The 27,087-nt window shown below is 48.8% G+C and overlaps 2 protein-coding genes across 2 annotated transcripts in view; one reads left to right on the forward strand and one right to left on the reverse strand.

Moving 5' to 3' along the window:
- LOC142560440 (ATP-binding cassette sub-family G member 8) overlaps window positions 1-27,087 on the reverse strand; it is a 315,705-nt gene that overhangs the window by 259,849 nt on the left and 28,769 nt on the right. Inside the window, exon 3 of the mRNA XM_075672556.1 lies at window positions 26,578-26,707. Coding sequence (XP_075528671.1) covers window positions 26,578-26,707 — 130 coding nt within the window. The remainder of the gene's footprint in view (window positions 1-26,577; window positions 26,708-27,087) is intronic.
- LOC142560442 (ATP-binding cassette sub-family G member 5) overlaps window positions 20,134-27,087 on the forward strand; it is an 83,757-nt gene continuing 76,803 nt past the window's right edge. Inside the window, exon 1 of the mRNA XM_075672559.1 lies at window positions 20,134-20,659. The gene's annotated coding sequence lies outside the window, so the exon portion shown is untranslated. The remainder of the gene's footprint in view (window positions 20,660-27,087) is intronic.

Genomic DNA, 27,087 nt, shown 5'->3' on the forward strand with positions numbered 1-27,087 from the left:
AATGCCACGTAACTGGACAGAAGAAAGGTAATGTTTGCCGTCGCTTGGGGATACCCAAATTATTATTATTATTATTAGTATTAGCATTCCGGGGAGGGGGGGGGGGCGATGACACCGTCATCAAGTTCGCGCACCACCCCGCCATGAAGTCATAAATTTTGACGACGTCTGCTAGGGTTTGGTGAATCTTCTATCGCCAAAGAGGGACTACATTGTATTCTGAAAGACGGAAAAGATAAATGGAGCAAGTAAAAAAAAAAAAAGAAAAAACAAACTTTACGTATACCAAACGGCCTTAACAGGGCAAAATACTTTGAAATATGTGACATCAGAGCGACCTACCGGCGTTGGAGTTCCGGGTCGAAATTCAATATATATTGTTACGCGCAAACAAACTTTGACTTTCGGTCGCGGGATCGAATCCCGGCCACGGCGGCCGCATTTCGATGGGGGCGAAATGCGAAAACACCCGTGTACTTAGATTTAGGTGCACGTTAAAGAACCCCAGCTGGCCGAAATTTCCGGAGTCCTCCACTACGGCGTGCCTCATAATCAGAAAGTGGTTTTGGCACGTAAAACCCCAAATATTATTATTAACTTTGACTTTCCTTTTTTTTTCTTCTTCTAACATTAAACCCATTGCTGCCAAGTTACCGAAAACAGAGTTTCTAAAGGGTAATTTATCGGTATAAACTTATTCAAATTTAGGGTTTCTCCTTAGCGTCCCTTTAACGATACACTCGAAATGACGTTGCAAGCACCCATGGCGTCCCGGCGAGGGATGTCATGGGCGGCGCGGTTATCCGTCTCTCTTTTCTTTTCTTGTTTTTTTTTTTTTGTTTTGTTTCCACGTCCTTCGTGGCTTTCGAAGCCTCGTCTCGAGATCAGAACGTACGCTTTGTGGCTATTCGCAGAAGCGTAGCTTACAAAGACAGCTTAACTCAATGCTTAGCGTCCCCGGGAGCGTCGCATTCGCGAAGCGAACGGGTATCTGAAGAGGACGCGTGCGAGAGAAATTTAGCGAAAACGCAAGCGCCGCCGTCGCCAACAATAAAATGCCGCGGTTATTTTGCCCCACCATCTTCGTCGCTTCTTTTTCTTTTGGTCAGCGGGCGCGTCGCGCAGGCGTCGACAGAGAAAGCGCGTGGAGCACGCGCGCGCGAGCTATCGCCGCCCTTAAATGGGCTGCAAAACGGAGAGAGAGAGAGACTTCCGCCTCGGTTAAAAGGCCGGCGCGCCTTGCGGCGCTCGGTGCGATGCGTGATGCACACTTGCACGTTTAGTTTTCCGCATCGCTTTCACGTTTCGAAGAAACGAGTTGGAAATGGGCGAAACAGGTGTGGCTCGACAGAATGCTAACACTCCGGTCGCTCGTTTCCCACGGGGACAATTTAATCCGTATCGTCGTGAGACAGTTACAACGGAATGCAACGTTTTAAAACGACCATTTATGCGGCGTCGAAAAGCTGCTCATAGCCAGACACGGCTTCTCGGCGTCAGAAGCGGAAGTTTCCAGTGTACTTGCCCACCCCGCGCTGGATGAGCCGCTACACTTCCAGCTACCGTAGACACTAGCGCCAGAATCCCCCTGCTGTAATTGGTTATGTAAAAGACCGAACGTTTATAAGTTGTTTGAGGCTCCCACAATCGCTTCAGTCGCATGCAAGCAGAAAAAAACGTAGCTGTTAAGATCCGCGGTATTAATCCCGACGGTGCCGCGCACCACTGATGCGTGAATTTAGACGCCGGCCTATACTGATCACATCTTCCAAGTTTTCGTAGGAACCCCGTCACTCGCTTGTCGCACGTGGAAGAGTGGCCTCCGCAAATATGAAGGCTGGGCGACGAACCCCCGCATTCATAAATGCGTCTTAACACGAAGGCCACGCTTGACTTGGACGCCTATCGTGAACGCACCGAAGGAAACGCGACGAGCGTCTCGAGCACGTTCACGCGAGGCGTCACTTATATCAAGTCAAGCACGGGCTTGAAGATGCATATATGAATGCGGGGGTAAGACCCGTATCACAGAGGTAAACTTAAGTGCATTGCAAGCTAGTGCACTTCTCCGGTAGTGTCATTCGCAGGTTGCCACTCGAGAACGCTTAGTGGCGTTAACTGCAGAGCGCACTCGTCCGCCATAGCTGTTCGTCGGTGAACACACTTCGCTATGGTGGCCATACACTTCGCGTAGTGTGTAGCCTCGTCAGCAATGAGTAATGAATAAGTACAGTAATACTGAAAGCAGAGTCAGGAGTAAATTTTGAGAAGATTTTTTTTTAATTGCTAGTGTTACAAGGTAACGAAATGTGCAGCAGCGGAAAAAAAATACAAGAATAAAGAACAACCAGCAAAAAGCTACTCTCGCTCTCGGGCTGTTTACGGCCACGCCGGGTAATAGCCGCGCAGTTTCGCGGAAGTCGTCGTTTGGATATAATGCCTAGAATATAATCTAGGCACTATATTAGGACTGGCACTGGTCAAGTTTTGTCTTATCTTGGCTCGTGACGATTAATCTTGTTACTGATTATCGCAATGAATAACTTCACTTGCACTTAGGTTGATTGTAAATGCTGTGTCAAACAATAACAAACTTTTTGTGCAGACATCTTAACAAATATATGCTTTGCCTTCTGAGTCCCGATCGCCATCGCCACCAATTTGAAAGAACGCTTTTCTTTCTCGCGTGTAGCAGCACGCTGCCAAAATGACACTTAGAGCGCTGAAGTGCCCCTGCTCAAAGTGCACTTTAGTTTACCCATGTGACAAGGGATTAAGATACTTTAATTTGATTGATTTGATTTTAATTTAATTTGATTTGGTGCCGAAACCCCGGAGCCGGTGTCGTCAACATTACCGTGACACATGACACAGAGCAAAAATTGAGGTCGTGTCGTACTGAGGCTATGTGTGACGACGTTGCTCATAAAGAAAAGTTAACCAAGAGGGCGGCGAGAGTTTCTGACCACGCCCTAAGTATGGAAGCCTCCCACCAATCGCAGGATCGGAACAGGTCAGTCTCTCGTGACGTCATGACGCGTCCGGCACTAATGTACACGAAATGAAATTGTATCGTAAAAACAAGTGTCATAATAAAGTGATCAGACGCGGCAGATCCTCAAACATCTTTTGAAAATGGCGGAAATATCACGTTCGTGCTCCTTGAATAAGTTTTCGGAGGAAATGTACGTGTACTTGGAGCATTAAGGACTTTACGCATCTGATGCCTTTAGAAGTATCCTCAAACGAATGTCAATGTGAATCTTGTAATTCTAGAATAGCGTACACGTTTTCTTTGATAGTATCAATTCAGTGGTGATGCTGGAGTCCTTCAGTCGGGCGTGCTATAGTCCTGGTCGCCATAGCAAAAGAAAAAAGAATATAATGGAAACTGTACCACATATGAAGCATGCGTATAAAAGGGCTATAGAAAGTCGCCAGAAACGTGCGAGTCAATTATTATTCACAGTGCTCTATTTCGTCACTCATAAAACTATAATATGCGGCTGGATTCCCAGAGAACGGTGAGCGCTTTTGTAAAGGCAACTAAGTTCGAGTGGTATTCCGAACATCGTCACATTCCGCCCATATTGTCGAATTTCGCCATCTTTTCAGCTCTGATTGTCTCGATAATCCGCCATTAAAGAAGTCGGCAATATTGCAGAATTTTAACCGCAGCCAGAATGACACCCTGTATCTCGAAGAGTCACTACACATCTATTGCTAGATGAATGCGTGAACGGTATAGGTACGTCATGTCGTGCATGACATAAACACGGTACTAGCTATAATCCCAGCCATGTTTGTGGATAATGACGACAGATGGAGCCAGAGTAGTTTTTTTTTTGTTTCTTCAGTTCGCTTCGTTTTCCTTCATTCTGGACCTCGCGGGCTCTGCGCTGCAGTCTCACCCATCTTATGAAGAGCGTGCTACTGGTTCGTGAATTATCGAAAAAAAGGAAGCACAGAAACTCATAACAGACATTCATAAAAATACATCGAAAACGGTCAGAAACATTCAAGGAAAGGGCGACACATTTTTTTTCTCAGTGACCGATTGCGTCGGTTTCACCGATATAATGCTGCAACCAGATTCCGACAGAATGACGGTCGCTCTTTGCGAAGGCGATCGCACGCATCTCCGAGAGTCGCTATGTATACACTTCTCGCCGAAGGAATGAGCCACGCTTTGTTATGCTGGAGCAAACACGCTACGCGCGCGCGCATGCACGCCATCTTTGTGGAGAATGACGACTGACGGAGCCAGCGTTTCCCTCTCTCTCTCTCTCTCTCTCTCTCTCTCTCTCTCTCTCTCTGTCGTCCTTTGTTTGTTTAGCTTCGCTGGCGACCTCGCGCACCTAGCGCTGCAATCCCACGCGTCCTATGAAGCAGAAAGAGATGCGAAGGCTCATCCGTGACTCATGTAGGCAGGAATTAAAAAAAAAAAAGAAGCATAGGAAGAAAGAAAATGAAATGCGGAAGAATGAAGGTGTCTGGGGGCAAAGCGGTGCCAGGCGTGTCGTCGGTGTAGAAGTTGGTCGTCTGCTGCTTCTCTCTTTTTTCTTTGCTCAACGTCTAGTTCTTCGTAAAGCAAAATGTTTATTTGGTATTAGGAACCACACTTAATAATAGCCCGAACCTTTGACCCGTCTTATTTGCGATGTCGTAAAATGCGGACGCAAAAAAAAAAAAGAAAAATAGAAAAAAAAAGGAAGGCGAAAGAAACTATCGCACGTAGCAGGCTCAGGGTTACCTGGAAACGACGTATGTGTCAATTTTGCATGTGTAGATTCAGCTATTCCTCTCGTGGCCACAAAATCACTATTTGTTAATTTTTCTTTCACATCTCATAAATTTCTTACATCTGATAAATTTCTCATACATCGTTTCCTTGCGGTGACACTTAATGGCTTGCTTATTCGTGCAACTGAGGGCAGCATTTTTTTTTTCTCAGGATTATTCCAGCGTTTATTAGTTTTCTTACGTTGGTTTTATGTGTGTTATAAGCCGTTCTATATGACACACCTAATGTTTCAGGCGAGATATTACACAAGCCAGTGCAGCATTATGTGCAAATTGATATAGCGAATGAAGTTTTCCGTTATCAGAAATCTCGGCGGCACCTTTCTGTTTCTTTTTTTCTTTATTTTTTTGTCAGGAGTGAAAAGAACTACCGTACCTGCTATCCAGATCTCTGCATTGCCATGAGCGCCGCGGAAGCCGCGCTACACAGTCGAACAACATGTACGGTGAAGGTGCCAGCCATGGCACAAATATGTTTTTGCGAAAAAGTTACGGCTAACAACAACTAGTACGAACCAGTGCAAACATTAATTACAATTGCTTTCGCATGTTATAAAAATGAGCTTGAGCGTATATACATACGCGGAACAAACAAACAAACAAATAGATAGATAGATAGATAGATAGATAGATAGATAGATAGATAGATAGATAGATAGATAGATAGATAGATAGATAGATTATAGGAATAAGCCTTGGATAAGTAGCGTAAATAGCGTGCAATTTCGCGAATTTGTTTGGCTATGACAGATCTCGCGCGATGCACTTTCTGAGATCTAGAACTGGTTTCAAGCACAAGCGGGTCTCTCGTATGATGCAAACTAAAGGGTCCGCAGATCGCAATGATTTACAGTCCTGCGGATGCTGTCGGGCGTTTTGCTGATGCACAGATGTGTGTATACTGAATTATGCTCCATCAAAGGAAGTCATTACGGGGGCGCGGCCAATGCAGCGACCGCGTCGGCCAACATGGTGGGTTTGCGGGACAGTTGCTTGCTTCGGTGCTCTCTTATCCGGCGCAAACAGGACGATTTTACGATCCAGGCAGCAACTTGATTCGATCGCACACAGCGGAAGCTAGTTTGCATACGACTTCGGGCTTCGGAGCCCGAAGCCCTTGTGATCGCTGTTTCAAAAGAACGAAAAGAAGTTAATAAAACATTATTTTCGGGGTGGGAAGCCTGGCGTTCTTCAAACAGGATGCGAGAAAAAGAAACGGACGGTATTTCCGTCTTTCGGAAGCGTCTCTTCCCCCGCGCAAGCGACATCGGGAACGGGCACCGGGCGATATACAGCCAGCTGGAGTTGCCGCAGTTTCGGCTTCCTGCAAGATCTGCCGACACCAACCGCTCGGACTGTGTACAACGGAAATGAGACGCCGTTCTGAACAGAAACAGACGTGCGTTCACGGCTTGCTTGAATTCGATAAGCGAGGGCTATCGTAAAGGAAGGAAGAAAAAAAAAGAACACACAACTAAGCGAAGCCCCGAATGATCCACGCTACAGTTATAACATAGCATGCTACATGCACTCTTGTATACCACATAATATTCAGAACGCAGAAATGTTTGCCCCGAGATGAACTACAGGGCATCGTCTCGTAGAAGATGCGATTCCTCCACTCGCTAGGTCGTGGGAGTGGCGCTGCTGTCGGCATGTAGAGAGTTTGGGCTCGCGATGGCTATATAGAGTGCTCCATTGTTGCATGATTCGCGAGGCTTCCATGGAAGTTAGATATGTAACGGTATGAGCACGAATACACTCATTATTAGCCGGGGTACGCGTACCAGTCAGACGAGCTAAAAAGGGCCAGGAAAGGCGATGAAAGACCTGACAGTACAAACGCTTCCTCGTCGTAGCCTTGTTAGATAGATGCTAATGGTCAAATACACCCTATTTTGTTTTTATTCTCGAAAGCGTTACACCAACAAAATTTATTTTTTTATTTGTATTTGGGTATCTGTTTGCTTAATCTTTAGTGCAATATGCTTTTCTATGCTTTGACGTGAGATGACATATATGAAAAAAAATCAGATACAGAGGCATTCTTTCTAGATACAAAGCATAAAAAAGCTATATTTGCAAGACCTACAAATGCGCGAATGTGCTCACTCAGCTTTCAACCATGCTCCATAAAACATTTTAAAAAGATAAAGAGAATACGGCGTATGACTGATATGAATAAGCTCGCCATTAATATTGCTGTGAATAACCGATCCCGCAATACCCACAAACCTATCATAACGACAGCGCTACCAGCAACATCGACTGAACCGTCAATCCGGACGTATACAGTCATTGCCACAAGGAACTCGCTCTTCATCGCGATGGGCAATATCGGCGGCAAAGATCTTCGCGTTGCGTCTTGCTGTACAGTTGCCGTATACGGACCGAGACAGGTATATGGCCCATGCCAGGCACACTTTCGGTTCGGCCGCTGCTTCGAGCGCCGCTTCTTTCGCTATACGCCGAGCGCTCCCCCAGGTTTGGGCGTGGTGCGTACTGTAGTGGCAGCGCATATTCATCGTGCCGTTCGAGGAAGTGCGTAGGGCTGCCGCTGTAAGAGCTTTCCTCGCAGAAGCCGCACCTTTTGGCCATGCACGTATGAGGCCGACGACACCACTCTGGAGAAAGTCGGGAGCAACGACCAATTACCGAGAGAGACAGAAAAAAAAAAATAAAGCAACATCAGAATTTCGCCCCAAAGAGAACTCTGCATCGTCTTCGCTCTTGACCGCGTTTAGGGAGAGCGACCGCGCCACCCCGGTCGCTCGAAAGCCGTGCGACCAGTTGTGCTGATGAGCTGGACCACGTCGCCCGAACCGGGCACTTGTAGGCCGTAGTTTCGCCCCCAGAGCAAACTCTGACGTCACTAACCGGAGTGCTAGCTGCGCATTACTGAAGGCAAGCCAAAGTGACTGTAATATCTGTGCGTTCAGTTATCCTTCCACGCGGAATTCCCAGCGATCAGTGATAGTTAAATAAGCAGCCGTTTCGACGTCGTCCGACATATATTTTTGTCGTAAGGCTGCCGCTACTGCACAGATACATGCACAGTGTGTTAAGTGATGGGTTTTGCGTGTCAAAACCGCCATCTGATCGTGAGGCACGCCGTAGTGGGGGACTCCGGATTAATTTTTACCGCCTGGAGTTCTTTATCGTGCACCTAAATCTAAGTGCACGGGCGTCTTTCTTTATTTCTTTCTTCCTTTTTTTTTTGCATTTCGCCCGCATCGAAATGCGGCCGTCTTGGCCGGGATTCGATCTCGCGACCTCGTGCTTAGCAGCGCAACACCAATGCACAGTGTGTTAAACAAGACTAATGAAACAATTGTTTTCTTGCGTCGCTTTACAAGCTGCTTGTTTTAGTCTTCTGGCGTATATCGTTTGACTGCACTGGTTTGCCAGCGCACTTCGTTACCTAGAGAGGGATAGAGAGAATGCCCTTTATCGGACTGCGTATGGAGCCCCGCCGTATATGTGCGTTTCCCTGCATGCAGCTGTGGCTCTTTCGGATCCCTTACTCAGCGCCCTAGCTTTGTAGGTTGCCGCCAAGACAGAAATGTAACGCCGGCTCATCGTGACGCGCCTTTAGCGGTGCAACCCGATCGCCGCTCCCGATTCCCCCGAATGTTTATGAACACGCTGCCTCAGCAGCAGTGCGAACGACGCAGACGGTTCCGAGCAGTATAATGCGATGCTCCAAGAGGACGGCTTGTTTCGCCACCGCCACGTGGTGGTGACCCAAGGGAATGACATATACGATCAGAATGCGACACCGCTTCGCGCGTTCGCGCGAGCGCCTCGACGACTCTGTGACACGACGTCTCTTCGCAGAAGCGTCACGGGCTTGCGCCTAAGCCGCGAGCATCTCCTGTTACACGGTCTCGCTTGTACGAAAGTGCGGTCGGCTAAGGAGGGAGGTAGGGAGGGGGGGGGGTTAGAAGATGAAAACAAATGACGTACGCGGGTGCTCCATACGCGGATACACTGTGACGCCGGGCGGGCGCCATGGCGCTTCAGGTGGCCGCGTTTGCGAGAGCGACTAAATTAGCTGCACGAGGCTCGCCGTTTCGCCAAGCTACGCTGTCGCACGTCTTTTTTTTATCTTTTTGTTTTTCTTCGCGATGGAAAAAGAAAAAGTCAGAGCCCTGGCATCGCTGCGCAGGAAGGTTTATGGTGCCGCGGCGAATAGAACGAGCGCTGCGGTCATTGTCCGTAGTTTGTGGCTTCGAAGTGTTAGTGTAAGTAACACAAACGCGTCGCTGAAGGCAGATCGTAAAGCGGGACTTCGACGTGAAAGAGGGAAGTTGAGGGTATACCCCGTACGCGTGAGAACACGAGAAGGAGCGAGGGAGGAACATTAATCGCTGCAAAAAATGACTGCTACGGCATCGTGATATGATATGAAGGGGCCAAGAACAGTACAACACGAAAGTAAAATTTCCTTTAAAAAACAAAAATAACACATACTATAGAACGCGTTCCCACCGTCTGAGAAAGAAAACGTAACGAAAAATGGTATTCTGCCCCTTCCCCGCCTATATCGTTATCGCAAGAAGTAACAGCGTCCACGTAAAATGATTACGCCATCTTATATCTTGTCCGTTCATATTATGGGGTTTTACGTGCCAAAGCCACGATCTCATCATGAGACACGCCGTAGTGGGGGACTCCGGATAACTAAATTATGGGGTTTTACGTGCCAAAGCCACTTTCTGTTTATGAGGCCCGCCGTATGGTGGAGGACTCCGGAAATTTCTACCACCTGGGGTTCTTTATCGTGCACCTAAATCGAAGTACACGGGTGTTTTCGCATTTAGCTCCCATCGAAATGCGGCCGCCATGGCCAGGATTCGATCCCGCGACCTCGTGCTCAGCAGCCGAACACCATAGCCAATCGTGTCCGTTGGCTAGGAACTTCCTATGCGATAATGAGACCAAGCACGAAATTTCTCGTGGCTCACGGTTCGTGTCCCTTCTCTACATCGACTCTCAAACCCTGACTGCAGGCTCCGAGGCAACCCGGAGGCGACAGCTCTGAGTGTACGTGTTTTAAATACAAGCTGAGCTTCAAGTCAGGGTGAGAGGCCATCGTAGACTCGTTTTCAGGCCTTTATTTATGATCCTGCTCGTGACCAGTAATAACAATTAGTTGCTCCTTGGAGTCGCAGTACGTGCTACAGGCACACTGCGATAATTCTACAAACGCTTTCTGAGAAAGCCTCCGCGTAAGCCTGCCCTGCTGGTCATGAACGCGTACGCCTTTCCTCACCGACGGTGAAAGAAGTGGCCGTGGGTCGGCGACCTCGACCCATCGAGGTGATTCACTCCGCCAGCGCAGAAAACTACACAGCACACCTTCTTAGCGATTACCACCCTTCTCCCAGAGGTCGCTGCACCACGTACGATCTCCTGCAGTTTTCGCAGCGACGGGCGAATTAATCAGCAGGTATTGCGCGCGCGCGCACTCGTGGACGCGAGAGCGCCGCGCGTGTATCGGGTGTCGGCAGGTTCTCTTGAATGGGTGCTCGGCGAGCCAGCTGCGCCGCCGTCGACTCCGTCCTCGCGATTTGCGATCCGGCACGTGGGAAAAACGATCGCGCACGGAAAAGGGCACAAACCTGCACCACGACGAGCTGCTAAACCTTGCACGAGGAAAAAACGCCGCGTGCACTTTGGATCACGTCTTCGAGCCTTAGCAGTATACTTTCGTTCGGGCTATATAGCAGTTTGGCGTGCGATGTATTTCCCGCACCACCCTCATGCGTAAGTGTACACACGAATGCCATCGGTGTCGGTGCACGAGTGACTGCTAAACTGCTGGCGAACTTCAGTGGCGGGTGTTCCTTTCACAGGAAGTGCTTTAGAGTATGTGTAGAAGGTCCGCACATGCTTTTTTACCGAAAGTATTTGCAGTGCCAACGGACAGCCCGTGGACACTGCCCGCCTCGCATGGATACCAGGTCACGCTGGGGCCGCTGGCTATCGAATGGCCGACTCTCTGGCAAGGGAGCTTCTTTCCTGCCCCCCCAGAGACTCGGCCACAAGTGCCTGGCGACTCATACCCCATCGACCCGGACACAGCATACTGGCAGAGGCGAAGACGGCTCGAAGGGCCGCGCTCCGGAACACGCTCCCAGAAGATCCTACGCCTCTGCCAGGGAAGTTTACCCGTGCTGAAGCCACACGCCTGCGACGCATCGTCACGGAGACGGCAGTGACACGGGCGCGCCGCGCCATGATGCGCCTCTAGACCTGGCAATCAGCCACTTGCCGTTATTGTCCAGGGAAACAGCTGCTGGATCAGCAACATATACTCTGAGGCTGCTCGGTTCTTGCCGAGCACCGCAGAAGAGCGATAGCTACCCTCCCGCCTACTCTGAGACCTCGGGATTTGGACGCCCTGGCGCCGTCCCACTGGTCCCCCCCCCCCCCCCCCCCGAAAGCCGGCGCCTCATATTCCAGTCATTACTACGATTTCTGCAAGACTCGGAAATGGTCGATGATAGCTAAACGGACCTTCCCCTTCGTCCCTCCCCCCGCCCTGATGGATCCACTTCCTGGGGGCGGAAACTTTTTATGGTAATTTCAATATACGTTTTAACAACAACAGCGGTCAGAAATTGCGTGGTCTTCAACATTTGCTATAGGAGAGTCTGTATTGGGCGAAGTTTGACAAACTCGGTTCACAAATTTCGTCGGCTTCAGTGTTTCCCTGATTAAGTGATTGGCTGTTCGACTGAAATATATAATCATGCTCAAAAGGTTATCTGAACAGTGAGGGATGCCATTGTGGAGAGTTCTTGGCTAATTTTGACTACCACGCTGATTTTGCAATCTGCATGCAAATTTCAGCACACAAACCCTATCGTATTCCCGAGGTTCAATGAGGATGTGGTCGCAGTAGTTTGGAATCGATCTTAATGAAGTCGCGCGAAGGTGAGAGGCAGTTGCCGTTCCAGCCCTCTCAATCAATGCCGAGGCTCTTCAAGCGTTCGTTAAATTCGATTGCGAATAACGGCGTCAACGTTTCAATATGGGATCAATATTACAGTGAGCGCACACACACACACACGCACACGCACACACACACACACACACACACACACACACACACACACACACACACACACACACTTTATAGTATATATCGACGTTCGTGCTACGTGCGTATCTTGTTACAAGTTTTCGGCCAAACTCGGTCAATGAGCTGACGTTGATGTCAGCATCGCGGTGCCTTGGCATGCCCAGGGTCGTGTTTGTGCGTGAGTGTGCATGAGCCGTTTTATTTATAACTGAGTCATTCGGGAATTTTATGTATCGATAACTTCTTACTTGATTGATACTGTTTACAACGGTAAAACAATACCAGGGTGACGGATAAATCTTGCCATCTCAGTTTCGTTCAACACGTACGAACCCCAAAAGTCTGGTACACGCCCTCCAGTGAACGCGACCGCCGAGACAGACAATCGTAACCGCGACCTCGGGCTCAGTGGCAGAAAAATATCATCCACCACAGCTGTTGCTTTGTCAAAATCTATGACGTCGTGTGAAGCTTATAGTCCACGAACTTCGCCTCAGCATCGCCCCTTGGCTCCCGCTGGAATGCAAAGCTCCGGCTCTATAGGTGAACTGGTGAAGTGTAATCTACGAACCCATAGACTAACACGACGCTTTCCTTAGCGTTCTTCCAGAAGCCGACTCGCGTCGCGCGACCCCAACGAAGAAAACCGGTGCCGTGCGCGAGAATGCGAGCAGGCTTCGGCGAAGGTCAGGAAGCATCCCACTGACCGCACGCCAATAACGCACCGTGTGGCCGCTAGGGAGTGCGGGCGGCGCGATTGAAGGCACGGCACTCTCTCCTATCGAGTATGCCTGCGCGTGACACGGAGTGGATTCCGAGATTGCGGAGCAGCACCCCCCCCCCCCTCGTTCTTATGTTTTTTACTAACCTGAAAGAGAGGGAGAGAGAGAAAAAAAAGCTAAAGCCGAATCGCCCGCGTGCGTTTGACCCCGGAGTCGAGGATAGCGTGGTTCTGCTGCTGTTTGTTTAGGTATTCTCTTACTTCCCTCTTTTTTTTTTTTTCATCTTGGAAGCATATGCACATAAGTAATCGCACGTGTGTGGCCTTGATTTATCGAGCTGCAGCCACTGACCGCTGCTTGCGGATTGCGGAGTAGCGTCTTAAGCGTTATTAATGGCGTTTTAAAAAGAAAAAGAGAGGCAGATGTAAAAAGAGAAAAAAAAAACGCGAAGACAAGCCACATTTAGGGTAAAGCGGCCCTCTGCAATGGCTGTATGCACAACACTGCGGCGTCTTTCAAAGTCCCTGTGCCGTTTGAACACGTTAGCGCCACCAAGCAATGAAAGCAGCGTGTCCCCCAGTAAGAATGGGCTGTTCACCTTTGTGCGCCTAAAGACAGGCAACGATTAACAATCTAACCTAATTTATCAATTAATTGCTTAATTATTTGACATCAGGATTTCAGGATTAAAGAAGTAAAGCGATATAGCTGAAAAACTAGAATCTGGCACTGTTGTGTGTAAACTTGGAAGCAAAAAAAAAAAAAACAAACTAAATCTGCAATTTAAATCGACGTGAGCCCTAGCTCACTATCGCGTAAGTGACGCCTTCTATAAGTGGACACACAGCGAGTACATTTAGCTCCCTCAAACGGATAAGTCTAGGTTCAGCGAGTGTACTTGGCTTGTCCAGTTGCCAGGCTGGCTTCAAGGTGCGATGTGCGGCACCGAGTTACAAATACTTCGTCGAAGTCGCACTACAAGCGAACTACGGTTTGCACGATGACACAGTCGCACATTTTTACTGTTATATAAATGTAAATTGCCCCCTTACTTCTACACCGCCCTCTCTGCTATGCCCTCTCCCCGTATACGAGCGCCATATAATCCTCACTGCTCGACCAGGCCGGCGAGTTACGTGCAGTCACGCACGAATTTCGTCCTGCGAAACTTTGCGCCAAGATCGATCAGCAAGCACGAATATACCCCATACACCCTGTATGCCCCCACACTGCCGTGGAACGGCGATCGGAATGCTTCCCGAGGTTTCGACAGGCTCAGCTGCGGGTTTACCGGTTTCGACTAAAAAGTGGAACGCGGACAAAAAGTTTCTACTTCGATTCTTACATACAAAGAAATAAAAAAGGAAAAGCTAGATCTAAAGTGGCTCAATCAATCACCTACGGCCCGGAGTTTGGCTCGTGGCGACGAAGAATAGGCCCATCTCTATATATAGAGGAAAAGAGAGAACAACCGCGGATAGCGCCGAAGTGTCTGTTGGAAACGGTCTCGCTCGAGCTCGGAATTCTAAGCACGTTTACCGCTAGGCATTCAATCTCCTTCTTTCCCTCTATAACATCTATTTTTTTTTGTTTATACTGTATCACTCTACAAAAAAATGTGAATTGAGAGTTTGAGAAGCAGGGAAAGAACCCCCCTCCCCCCCATGCCCCCCTCCACTATCCCGCGTGGTCGCGGTGGATACTGCGCTCGAGACAGGTGAGTTCTTCGCGGTTGCGTTGCGTGCCAAGACGGTGACGGAGGAAAGGCGCAGAAACCGGCTGGCATCCAACTCGCGAGCTGCGTTCCGATTTCTGTTATTCTTTGAAATGGAAGCCGCACATTGTGTTATCGTTTTTTTTTTAACGCGCTTTGAAATTGCTCCGCCCGTATACCAGAAAGGTTACGGACGCTTTTCGATATAGCAGGTCCGCTTCAAAGGAGCACGGACGGGAAAATTTTGATTGAACGTAATGGTTGGGCAGTGTATAGTAAGAACTGAAACGGCACAAACTCCAAACACCCCGCTCGCTAAACAACTGAAGCCCTCCTACGGTAAACGTGCTTTGCTCTGCTCAAAGATGTAGTAGACTAAAGCTTTCTTTCTTTTCTCCGCTCTCTCTCTCTCTATCTCCTTTTGATTGCGAGAGCAGTAAAAGGTTCGAAACTGGGTCTCCCTCATCCGTCTAGAACGACGGCAGTGATGGGATGGTCGTCTTCGACGTAAGCCCACCTCATCGTCTGCAACTTTACCCTCGCAACAAAGCGAAGAAAAACGAAACTTTACGCTTGGGATTCGAACTCAAGTCCTTGCGGGAAATTGCAGTTCAAGGCTGGCAGCGCAAGCCACTGCACTATCGGCAGCTTTCTCCGTTTGGGCAATTAGTTGTGTTCTTTTTTACGCACCCCGGTAGACTCTTGAGAATAATGACACCTGCAGAGTCGGCCGCAAAAAGACCACGGGATCTCGGAAAAATGTTGAATTTCCGAGCACGCTGTAGCAGTGGCGAGTAAAACCGCGCATCATGGCTTGCTCGCGTATACACTGATTGAGATTGGAATTACAAGCATAGCAAGCTTCGTTGCAAGGCTGCGGAGACATTCAGCTTTTTCCACACATCCCGTGGTGCGTAACATTTTTTCGACTTTTTTTGCGATTCTGGAGGGTCCCTACAGGTAATAGTGTGAACGGACGAAGGCGGCGTTGTTGTGTGTGTACGTCGCACAGGAACCTCCATCACTGCACTCTGCTCGAATATATGTACGTTCGCGGTCGCGTTTCTTGCGATAAATGGACAAGATTCTTTTTTGGGCGTGCTCAGTTGTTTGCGCAGACGTCCCACTGAAGAAAGGCCAGAAAGTTGCGATTCTTCCCAGACGACGTCACAATAAGCGCGAGCCTTCTAGTATTCCGGAGGATCCGAGTAACTTCGCGTTACTAAGTTGAGATGCGGACCGCGTTCTAACCTTAGACACCGCACGTAAGACGAAGCCGCGAAAGCCTATACCCGCTGCAACTTGATACCTCTTGCTTTTCGAGCTCTATAGCTCCGGAATCTCCAGATAACGAGGAGTGAATTTCGCGACGTTTTTTTTTTCTTGCCCGGTTTCCTTCGCGCGTCTGGGCGGCGCAGCTCAGTGCTCTAGGAGGCGCTATTGCGCAATGCGTTCAACGTGTTTCTTTTTTACGATCTAAGCAGGCAGAAGGCGAGATTTTTATGGCTTCGAAGCTGTCTCGAACGAGGGTGATTCTTGTAGACCCGTGGACGACGTGAGCCTTGTAACGCGAGCCGCTGCGGCGACGTGCGTTCCGCTCCATCGGCGTCCCTAAATACGTAGCGCGGGGGGTTCAGGGTGAAACGGTCCCGTGGGTAGCGAGGCTGCTGTCAGGCTGCGCTCGACAGGAGAGACATCTGTCGGGTTAGTGAGACAGCTCTATTAAGCTGTTTTACCGGAAAACATCTCGCCGCACATATATACAGCGATGATCTAATGCTTCCAAACTAGCTGAAAGATTTGCTTCTGAAGAAAAGGATCGGCTCTGGAGCTTGCCGACTCACCCATTACCCTTTATCTAATCGACCCGCATCTCAGATCCAGACTCCCACCCCGCATTCCTAGCCATCTGGAAGCTCTATATCATCGCCTTCGCCTGAACACCGCCTATGGAGAAAGCTTGCGGTATCGCTTCGGTCAAGTGAGAAGTTCACACTGCAACAACTGTGGCTCAATCTAAACTGTGGAGTGTATGTGTCGAGCGTATGTCGATGAGCGTGCGTTGTATGAACGTTGCATGCATCCACTTACAAAGAGACCTTTACCATTTGGCTGTGTCTTTCGCCCTTTAGCCTGCCTCGGGCAACAGAGGCGTACGATGGACTTTTTATTCACATAATTAGAAAACATTGGTCAACTTGACAAACTTTAGTTTTGCTCTGTCACCCTCATGCACTTTTCACGCGGCGAGTTCTGTCACCTCATTGTAGGACGACGCATACTGAAGGACTCTATCATTGCATGCCATTGCTCATGAGGCAGAAAACTTAGTGCGCAAATTTTTTTAACTTCTTCCTTTTTTTTTCTTGCAACTCTCTCCTGTCTTTCTCTCCCCAATTCTTCTCCCGACGCAGAGTAGCATGTCAACGATATCTATACGCCGGCTAAAATCTCTGCCTTTCATTAAATGGTTCTCTCCCTCCCTCTCAGAGATGAGGATGTAACCAGCCTAGATTTGGAGTTTTTTACCACTCACTGTCCTCAGAGTCAATAACCGCGGACATTTATGGAAGTCATAAGCTTGTTAGTTTCCTAAATCGCACATATACGGTGGGTGCGGTCCCTCAAAGCAAAGAGAACAAGCATTACCGATGTTCTTGCATGTAAGGGTAATATTGGTTGGTCCAATCGCTCACTATTTGAAACAAATTGAAAGAACGTTGAACTGAAAGGAACACGACCGCCACCATCAGGAACAACAACAACAACAACAAAACAAAAAGCGATTTTCGTAGCTGTTGAACCAAGCTCTACATACTGTATCCGACAGATTCCGTAGCATGCTGCGGGGAAACTGCAGATGAGACGACCGCAAGTAGCAGTGGGGTTAGGGCGCGAACAGTGAACAACCTTCCTCGACGCGTAGCTTGATTAAGACACGACACAGAAGTGTGAAAACTGCGCCTCGAGTGAGACGGCACGAAGAATCATTTAACTAGACTCACGTTGCAGCGCTCGTAATGCATGCGATGCCACGCGGGCATTGCACGAAGTGTGACACGCCATGCCAGCTGGATGAATCCGAGAGTGTTGCAGAACGTGGCGTCGTAGGAGGTTACCTTCTACCGTTGAGAATAGTAGTCCAAGTGAGCGATCCAAGCGCATCAATTTCTTGCTAGATCGAGGCTGTCACGTGCACGAAATGCATGCAGGCGAGGAGCTGTGCACACTTAATCACAGCACGAACGCACGGGATGCATGAGTATGCAACGTCCGAGTTGAAGATTCGCGTACGGCTATAGCCATCAGAACAGGTTGCCGACCATGTCTCGAAGGAACGACCACGCCTACAGAGAAATGCGGAGCATCATCCTGTTAAGAAAGATAAGAGTGGTCTGGTGTCTCCCGGTGTTTTTTTAATGTGCCCGCCAGCATCGTTTACTGCTGCTTATAGAGGGCCCATCAGCGTGATCTGGTGGAGTCTGGTATATGCACTCCCACGTATCTGGTGTGAATGCTAGTGTGACGTGACGGAAACAAGCTTCTGCACACCAAAGTGGCGTCATGCTTTCCGAATTGCTTCTCTGGTTCGGCGGAGCTTGGAATATTGAGATAACGACAGTTTGTGGTTTGTTCAGTGCGTACTAAGCGAGCAGCTGGAGGCACAGTACCCATGGACCTGGTACATATAACAGTAACACAGTGCTGAATAATGCACGATCGCACAAAGGGACGCCGTGAAACGAAAGGCAGAAATGCGAAACTAGCGAATTCAAGCATGTATCCTGTGCACACATTTGTGCGTTAACGCAGATAAAGAAGTGGTAAATAGTGACAAAGGTATGCGCAACATCTGCATGCATAGCGGTTGGCTATGCAAAAGACTGTTAACTGCGGAGCCAGAACTACTTTTCCTGCAACTGATTATGGGCGATTTGTCACGCTAGATCGTGGTAACTGTTTCTGGACTACCAGGCGCACGAGCTGAAAGTTCTATTCAACCTTCAATAAAGACTAAATAACTAAGATGCTGTATAAACCTTCGGTTAACGACTAGCCAGTGATCTGAAGGACAGCGCTGGTCATTCGAAACACGCAACTGCTGCAAACTGGACAGACTATTGTGAAGGACTGCGGCTTTCACAGCAGGACTTCACTTATGATCTCACTTAATTTTTTTTTAATATGACGAGAAGCGTTACCAGTAACCCTCACCACGATACACCCCGACATAAACTTTAATATTTTCAGCCAAATGAAGAAAGGATTATATTGGATAAGGGAAAGCACGCGATATTGCTAAGATCCGATGACGTGTTCCGTTCACTTTCGGCAAATTTGTCCCGAGATAAGGAAGAGCTTCAATTCGCCTTCGGGACCCGCTGCCCCTACAACCTACCGGAATAGCCGGAGACTCGCGTGCGGCCTTGATTTATGGCACTCAGCAACACAAATCGCTGGCCGGCCACTCCGCTTTTTTTTCTTTACTTGATAAAACGTTTACATCAACCGAATTGTCATTCCAGTTCCGTCTCCGCTGGCGAGCGCGTACTCTTGCGCTTGCATTGAAATCGCTGGCGAAGCCACGGAATGTTATCGAAACGAGGAAAACACGCACCGAGCGGGGAAACGCTGACGCCCTTTACGTTGAACGTGCTGAATGCGTCGAAACCTGTTACGAGATCCGCACAGTACAAATTGCTGGTAAGTGATTTCGCGTTAGGTATTATGTCATATATCGTTATATTAAGGTGGTCGTATGAGAAACATTCTTCTCTAACGGACTGTTGAGAGAAGGGCAACAAATCTTTTTTTTAAAAAGCAAGCGTAATACAGAGAGTGCGATTCCACACCGGTTTCGGAGATAACGATTCATTCGTGCGAGTTGTTTAACGTAACATGAGGCACACGCGTCCAAATATATAGCATCTTTCAATGCGAAAGTTTCTCTTTGATGACAGCTAAAACCGGTAGACAAAGAAACACGAATCCATCAGAATATGGCGTTGTGAACACTGATTGTTAAGCTGCCTTATTCGAAAACGCCGGGAAGTTGCGGATCACGTACGTGTAATCACAGCCAGCCGAGCAGTTTCCCATACGACCGCGACCCACTCCACCTTCACCCATATTTCTCGCAGCAAGCTCACCGCGACTGCCGTCAAAAGGACATGCTACCTAAATCGAAGGTCACGAATGTCGCACGGGAGTCGAAAGCACGCAGCGCAGCGACACGATGCGCAGAAGAATTGAAAGAGGGAGAGAGAAGTGAAACGAGAATTCTCGGACTCAAGAGTTCAAGAAACCTCACCGGAAGGAAGGCGGCAGCTCTGTCGTCACCGGCTAAGGAGGGGGCTCCCTCAGAAGCCGGGCTTTACGATGGCACCCTGACGTTTCGCGCCGCAGACGTAAGATCCACCAAGTTATCACGGCTTGCGACGGGCATTCGTCACCACTCCGAGGTCACTCACTGATCGCACGCTTTCCAAATCACCACCGGTGAAAAACAGACCGGGAACACCACGGAACGAACAAAAACCACGCCTTCAGAAGAAAATGTTGGCGAGGCAGAACACCTCTGCCCGCTGAGAAACGTTAGAGCACTTCTGCTACAACAGTGTTGGCAGGTTGCAGCAGACGACGCCGACCGCGGCGGCTGGTAGCTGTAGACGGCGAGGCATGTTCCACGCTCCACGGACGCAGACGACAACGACGCCCGCTCGGTTCGCAGGCGACGCACGCTTTGAAAACACGCACGCAGCAGACGACGGGCTCGGTAAAGCCAGGCAGCCGCCCCTTTGGCCCTCCCTCTCAAGATGGCGGAGGGCGTAGTAGAAAGCCCTCCCGTTGCGTTGCGTTGCCTGCCGAGCAAGCACCCCCTCGAACGAACGCAGTGCGGCGGCGCAACCGAAACCGGAAAGCTCTCAAACCGGTTCCGAAGCTGCCTTCATCGTCTGCTGCTGCTGCAAGGTCTACGTACGAGGTACAGGGTGAGAGTGGTGAACGCCGAGCCGCTGCTCGCGCGTGGAGCCTCGCGAAATGCACTCACTCGCACCTGTGCGGGCGAGCGGTCGTGAGCAGCAGACGATCGTCGCCGCTCATTTTTTTCGCTCGGCCGTTGACGGTCAGCAGAAGACGAAACCTCACTCTCTGGGAGTCGTCTGCTGTCTAAAGTGGCGGGTAGCCATGTTGAGGAGGACCACCTCGTGACATCTCGTGAAACGTGAACGTCGGTACGAGGCATCGTCAGCGAGCTTCTTCCAGAAGTCGCCGCCGAGACGCGACTGTCCCGAACAGAACATTGCGGCGTCGCTTCCACGCAACGTCAATGTGAGTGTTACGGCGCTGCAGCCGGCTAGTGTTTATAACGAAGGCGTGGTCGGAAAGCGCTTTTGCGCCTGTCTGAGGAATTGCGTAGCACATGAGGGTGGTGCCCTTGACAGTGCATCGCCCACGGGAACGTGCATCTTGTGTGCTGCTCTTCTGCTATGTAAATGATGTGCTGAACCACGTGAAAGTCGACAGCGTCGCGAGAACTCCCGAATACACTTCTGCGTGTCACTTCCAGTGGATGTGCACTTTAGCTGTGGTTTTTCTGCGAACTTCGCTTCAAAATTGTAGACGAAGTGTGAACGCAGCCCGCAAGCAGAAGCTTTATATGAGGATTTCAATCGGTGTCTATGAACAGCACAGTGACTTTTGCTTCATTCCAACTGCGTTTATGAAGCGAGGTGCCTTTCACTTTTAATCAAACAAGCTAGTTGTGTTTAAGGTCGTTTTCGTGGGAAGGTTTCGGGCAATCAGTACGCCATCACCATGTAGCAGCGATCGCTTGAAGGAACGATGCCACATGAACGTAAACAACGTCATAAACAACGATAGGATTCCATGCCTTCCGCAACGCTCTCATGTTACGAACTGTTGTAAAACGACCGCAGTTTCACCTGAGCACTCTAGTTTGTGATGCGTCGTGAGCCAAATTGAGACCGCTATGTTTCAAGGAAGTGGATGATAGATCTGGACCCATCGCCCCGAATAGGATCTCGGCAGGGGTCTGGCGACGCAATCTCATGTTGACAAAAGCGTTGCACCACTTAGATTATAATGCATGACACCAACGTGACCATACACATTTCCCGTATCTTCAATCGAGTACTTCCACAACTGACAAATCTCGGTTCTTTATTAGGCACAGGCGCAATTTGCATGATCGTTTTCACAGCAGGCGGTGTTCCTAGATTGTCACGGACACTTTCCCGCTTAAAGTCACAAGTGAGATTAGGGAAGAAATAGGATTAACGACGGATGATACATTAGTCAAAGAGTGACCCAGGATTATGCACAATATTAAGTGCATTCGAGCAGCCGGTTATAACGTGTGAAGTACGCAGAAGCAGTTCCATCTAGCGACTTCGTAGTCAACTTGGGGGATTCTGTGTTCAGCTTAATGTTTACAATACTTTTTGTACTACAGTTTTAAAAAACATTTCAAAGGAGTTATTACTGGCCCATATGAGGAACAATTAAGTCTTCACCAGCTCCAAAGGCGTTTCTCCAGTAAACTGTAATGTCGCTAAAAAAATTAAATTATGGGGTTTTACGTGCCAAAGCCACGATCTGGTTATGAGCACGCCGTAGTGGGGGACTCTGGAAATTTGTACCACCTGGGGTTCTTTAACATGCAGCTAAATCAAAGTACGTGGGTATTTTCGCACTGCGCCGCCATTGATATGCGGCCGCCGAGGCAGGGATTCGATCCCGCGACCTCGTGCTTAGCAGCCCAGCACCGTAGCTGCTAAGCAACCACGCCGGGTCGTATGTAATGTGACTAATTAATGACAATTGAAGTGACAATTGACAGTCCCAGGGTCTATACAAGAGGAATATCTATTTGGCTTTTTCAATACCAGACGCTGATCGTGGCTCTAATCGCACTCCTATTGTTTTACAGCGTAACTACTCCATGTGGTTGAAATAACACTAATTTCGATTAAGTCAATTATTTTTCTTCAATTCTTGGGCGGAGTGAAAACGCGCAATCATGACTTCGATTCTAGAAAATGCTAAGTGTACTGCTGAAATTCTGAAAGAAAAATAGAACTTACGATGCACTAAATTTGACCCGCTAATTAAGTTCCCTGAATTAAGCTTTTTGTCCCATGGAATGTAGTTGTCCCATGGAATGTCCATGGAATAAAAGCGCCAACAAACTGAATTCATGGCAAGGCTTAGAGTGAAGATCACTCCCGTATGTATATTTCGTGGCGTAGGTAAGGTGATCACAAACGTAAGAAAGGTGCAATACAATAGCTTTCTTTTTTTTTTTCAGATCTCTACTTCCATTCGCGTAATTTTATGATTCGTATAAATCAACTATACATAAAGAATACGAGCTTCCGAGCTTACACACAAGACAAGGATCTCACTGCAAAAAGAAAAAAAAATTCATGAACTGTATACTCGCCATAATCGCAGACACGTAGATGGCTTCCGGCTCGTCGCAGCTTGCTTCCGGAAAGAAGCCGGCAGCGGCATCTTCAGGCAAGTCACGCATTTTTTCACACTATTTCTCGCAACTTAGCGTGGACAGATGCAACCGAGGAAGCGGATCAACAACACCCTGTCGTGAGCACACACTGCACTTGTGTTTGGCTAAGTGTCTTCAGAGCTGTCAGTAGCTGTGGACCAACAAAAACCCATTTTAACACCAGATGCGCAAAGCCAGGACAGAACAAACTCACAGGACGGTACCACTCCTGTTAAATTTCAGTGTGAACCAAGCAACGTTCTTATCCAAAGAATGCAGAAATTAATTCCTTCCCGTCGGCGTCATTCTCCAATCGTTCACCACATTTGAAACGAAGCACTCGTTCCCACAAACGACGTCATCAACACGTCACTCACAACCACAACGTCCTATTGGCTAGCTCGGGCGACAGACGACGAGTAGCTTCATAACTGATGCTACAGCAAGAAGCCGCGAAGCAGCATCTTCACGGACGAAATAGCCGTCAGCTCCACTAAAGGGGTCGCGGGTACGACATCTCCGATTCTAATCGTGACGTCACGCGAAAGACTGCTAAAGATTGGACGGTTTATAGGTATTGGGAGAGAACGGCGGCGCCCGAGGTCGGAAGCCGGAACGACGCTTTTCCTCGGAACATCTCTTTCACCTTTGCCACACCGGTACACCCACAAGGAAAGGTATACACACCGCCAACGCCGGGTATCAAGTTCGCGAAACTGCACTTTCCTGTGCTCCAGAAACAGCAGAAAGAGCAGCTGTTGATCCATTTATAGCTCTAAACTCAAATACCACATCACACTCAGAATCGCTGCGAAGACACCTCGTAGCTCCTTTGCCATTTCCTTGTATTTCTTGTGCCTTTTTTTAACCTGCGAGCAAGCTGAACTAAGCGTCGGTATACAGATGAGGAACCATGCGGACTTCGGCGTGCGACACGGGCTCGTTTTAACCGTTTATTAATTCACTTCACGCGGCCAGCGTCTCCAGTTTTGAATTCATACATCCCGAACACCGCAGGAGTCTTTTTACAGACGCTAGTCTCTGGCTTGGCTAGATAATCCGCCACATCCGACCAAGTGCGAACCAAAGTTCACCCCCTACAATTTTACGAGAACGAGCAAAACGGATAAAGAAAGAAGGAACAAACAAGAAAAACTTTTCCTGCTTCCTCGCGCGCCCAGCAGGCTTCGCCAAAACCGGCATCGTCGACATGCCGGGAATTCGACTGCTCGCGTTGCCCCTACGGTCTCCAAGTGCATAGTGTCGTGCTACGCGGAATAATATGCAAATAGAAATTCATATTCACCACGTGCGCGGAATTTCAAGTATGCGTATACGTTCGGGCACCGCCAACACCTCGTGATACGTGAGCTAGGTTCAGACAAAGGCTGATCGCAAAGCGATGAGCAGCCCGAGACGAATACGCGTTTATGAGCAAACGCCTACAGCAAGCACGCGCATGTCGGCGACCCCGATAGGAATGCGGTATACTGCGAACAACGGCATATACACTACAGGTCTATAGTGTGCGTGTGAGCGTGTGTGTAGAATACGACGTTCTTGTAAGGCGTTCGGGTGCCACAGCGTGCAGCACTATGAATAATGTCTACAGGTGTTTTGCATGCGCGCTTCTTTCAGCGCCATAGACCCCTGTATCGGTCGCCAGAGAGGTCCCGCAGCATGTGAAACAACGAACGACTGCAGCGCCACCCAGGTGCGCGCGCTTTTCTTGCGCATTTCTGGTGCGTTGTGTCCACGACAAAGTTACAAAGGAAGCGCGTAGAGAGAGAGACAGAGAGAGAGAGAAAGGGGAATACAAGGAAGGCAGGGGATGCTAACCAGTCAAGAGTCTGGGTGGCTACCCTACGTTGGGGGAAGGGAGAAGGGGAAGAGAGAGAGAGTGCGGAGGAAGTACACGAGACTATGGGGAAAACACAGTGCTGTGGCCGCAAGGTTATGGCCAGAATACATGTGTACCGCGGGACAACGTTTTGTACCGCCGGAACGTGTACCGCGAGTATCGTGCTAACATTACTGCTAGGAGTAAATAGCGTCATTCAGAAACCGCAGCAATGACGCGTGACTAATGGATTTGTCTACGACATGGCACGCATCCGCTGAGAAGCCAGCGTGCACACATTTCTTGGTTGGTCATTTTCCTTTTGCGTTTCCTCGGGTCTTGTGTTTAGAATTTCTATATCTTTCTTTACGTAATTTTCAGCGCATAAATAAATTATGATAGCTTCGACTGTGTGCGCCGGCAGGCGGGTCCGAGGTTCAGTGTGCACTCATCAAGTGTACATACATTCTTTTGCGTTCTAAAGTTCATAACGATTGTTCACGCTTGAACGTCCTGAAATCCATCTAAACAGAGAAATTAGAGGCTAAAAAGCAATAAATATTGATACACAACAATTTTGAGATGATAACTGAACGTCAGGAGGCTTGGTGCAAGAATGCACGCCGTAGTCCAGAGCCTGAACGACGAAACTCCAGGCAAATCGGCGTTCTTCCTACGCTTCCAACAGCGGAAGAAACGTCGCTGAATATCGTGGCATAGACGCTGGAGTCGTATTACTGTCTAGGACACTTATGTGGAAATTTTACATACAGTATCTCCGTGGTGCAGACGACGAGCTCTACAAAAGGATTCGTGCAGACACAGCAATAGCGCGCATACACGAGCCTTCTTGGCTTTATAAGGAACAGCTAGCACTATATAGAGAGAAACGAAGAGGGGAAGGTAGGGGACTTAACCAAGAACGTGCCCACTTTACTACCCTACACTTGGGAAGCGAGAAAATGGGAAGAATAAATAAGAAGGAAAGAAGGAAAGCGTTACAAATACATTTGATGTCTAGGCTCTGAGGCCCACGTACACCTTTTCTTCTCGTTAAAATTAATTTTTCATAATGGCGGTCCGGCTGGGATAAAAGCGCGTTCATTGCGCATCTGAAATGATGGCGCCCACGCTCAGCGACGCGACAACCGAAGAGGTGACCGAAAGCTTTACGCATTACTCTGAGAAAACCACGTGGGGCCAAATCCGACTCGGCTGACGTCGAGTAATTATTTCGCTAAGAATAAGCGTGGTGTTGCGTAGAGCAGTGATGGGAGTAACCGTCTTGTCACAGGGAGACCAGGATACCGAGTTCACAACTTCTCAGCGCAGTTAATAGATCCTAAGCTCAGCAGATGAACACCCATTGTGCTCAACAGGTTCGCCTTCGGTCGGACGAGATAATCAACACACATGTGACTCGATATCCCGTGAGAAGACCGTGAATGCGTTATTGTGCTTTTTTGTAATCCACCGGACTGTGTTAACGCCTATAGCAGTTACTATTTTTTTTTTCTTTTTCTGTCTTCTCCAGCTTTCTTTCTAGCAGCATTTTCTCTGCAACCTCCATGCAGTGTCACGAACCGGAGACTTGCGCCTGGTTAACCTCTTTGCACTTCCTTTCTGTTTCTTTAGAACATCCTATTGTCCAATGTATTGACATCCGTGAAGCTCATCGGCAGCTAATAGAATGTGGAGAAACGCTCGGAAAACTCGCGCTGGACCCTCCTGGTGCAGAATGTCAGGATTCCATATAATAGGCTACGAGGTGGGAACCAACGGCAGTGGCCTGCAATGGGGCCGTGTTTCCCATCCGGAAACACCTTACGAGTGGTTTTTCGCTCGAGATGAAACAACAAAACACGGCGGCAAGCAGCTCACCACGTAGTCCGGATCCACGTAGTCCCGCGGCGCCGACCGGACGGAGCGGTGACCCAGCGACGAGATGGTGGCGTAGTGGTTCATCGGTGATGGGCCGAGGTTCTCGTCGTCCACCGTGCTCACACTCATCCTGCCGTCGGGACAAAGAAAGGAAAAACGGTGACACGAGGTGATTCCGGAGGCGTCGCCAGAAAAACTACTTTTTCGCACGGCAAAGTGTTTAAAAAAAAGAAAACGGCATAGCGTACAGACAAAGCAAAGGCGAAGAACCAGCGCAGCTATATTGATATCAGCGGTATTGATGCATGAAGGGAGGACGTGAGTAACAGTTTCAGGATGATTCCTCTATTTTTTTTGGCCCACGGAATTTGTGCAAGAAAAGCAGAACTGGCACGCTCAACTTCGGCAAACTGATGCCAGTGCAATCGCTACAGCGTAACATTTCCAAATACTGCCGTCATCAGCCAAGTTATGTAAACTTCAGGACGAAAGCCCCTCACAGTGTTTTCC

Source organism: Dermacentor variabilis, chromosome 10 (assembly GCF_050947875.1).
Source record: "Dermacentor variabilis isolate Ectoservices chromosome 10, ASM5094787v1, whole genome shotgun sequence".
NCBI classification, from domain to species: domain Eukaryota; kingdom Metazoa; phylum Arthropoda; class Arachnida; order Ixodida; family Ixodidae; genus Dermacentor; species Dermacentor variabilis.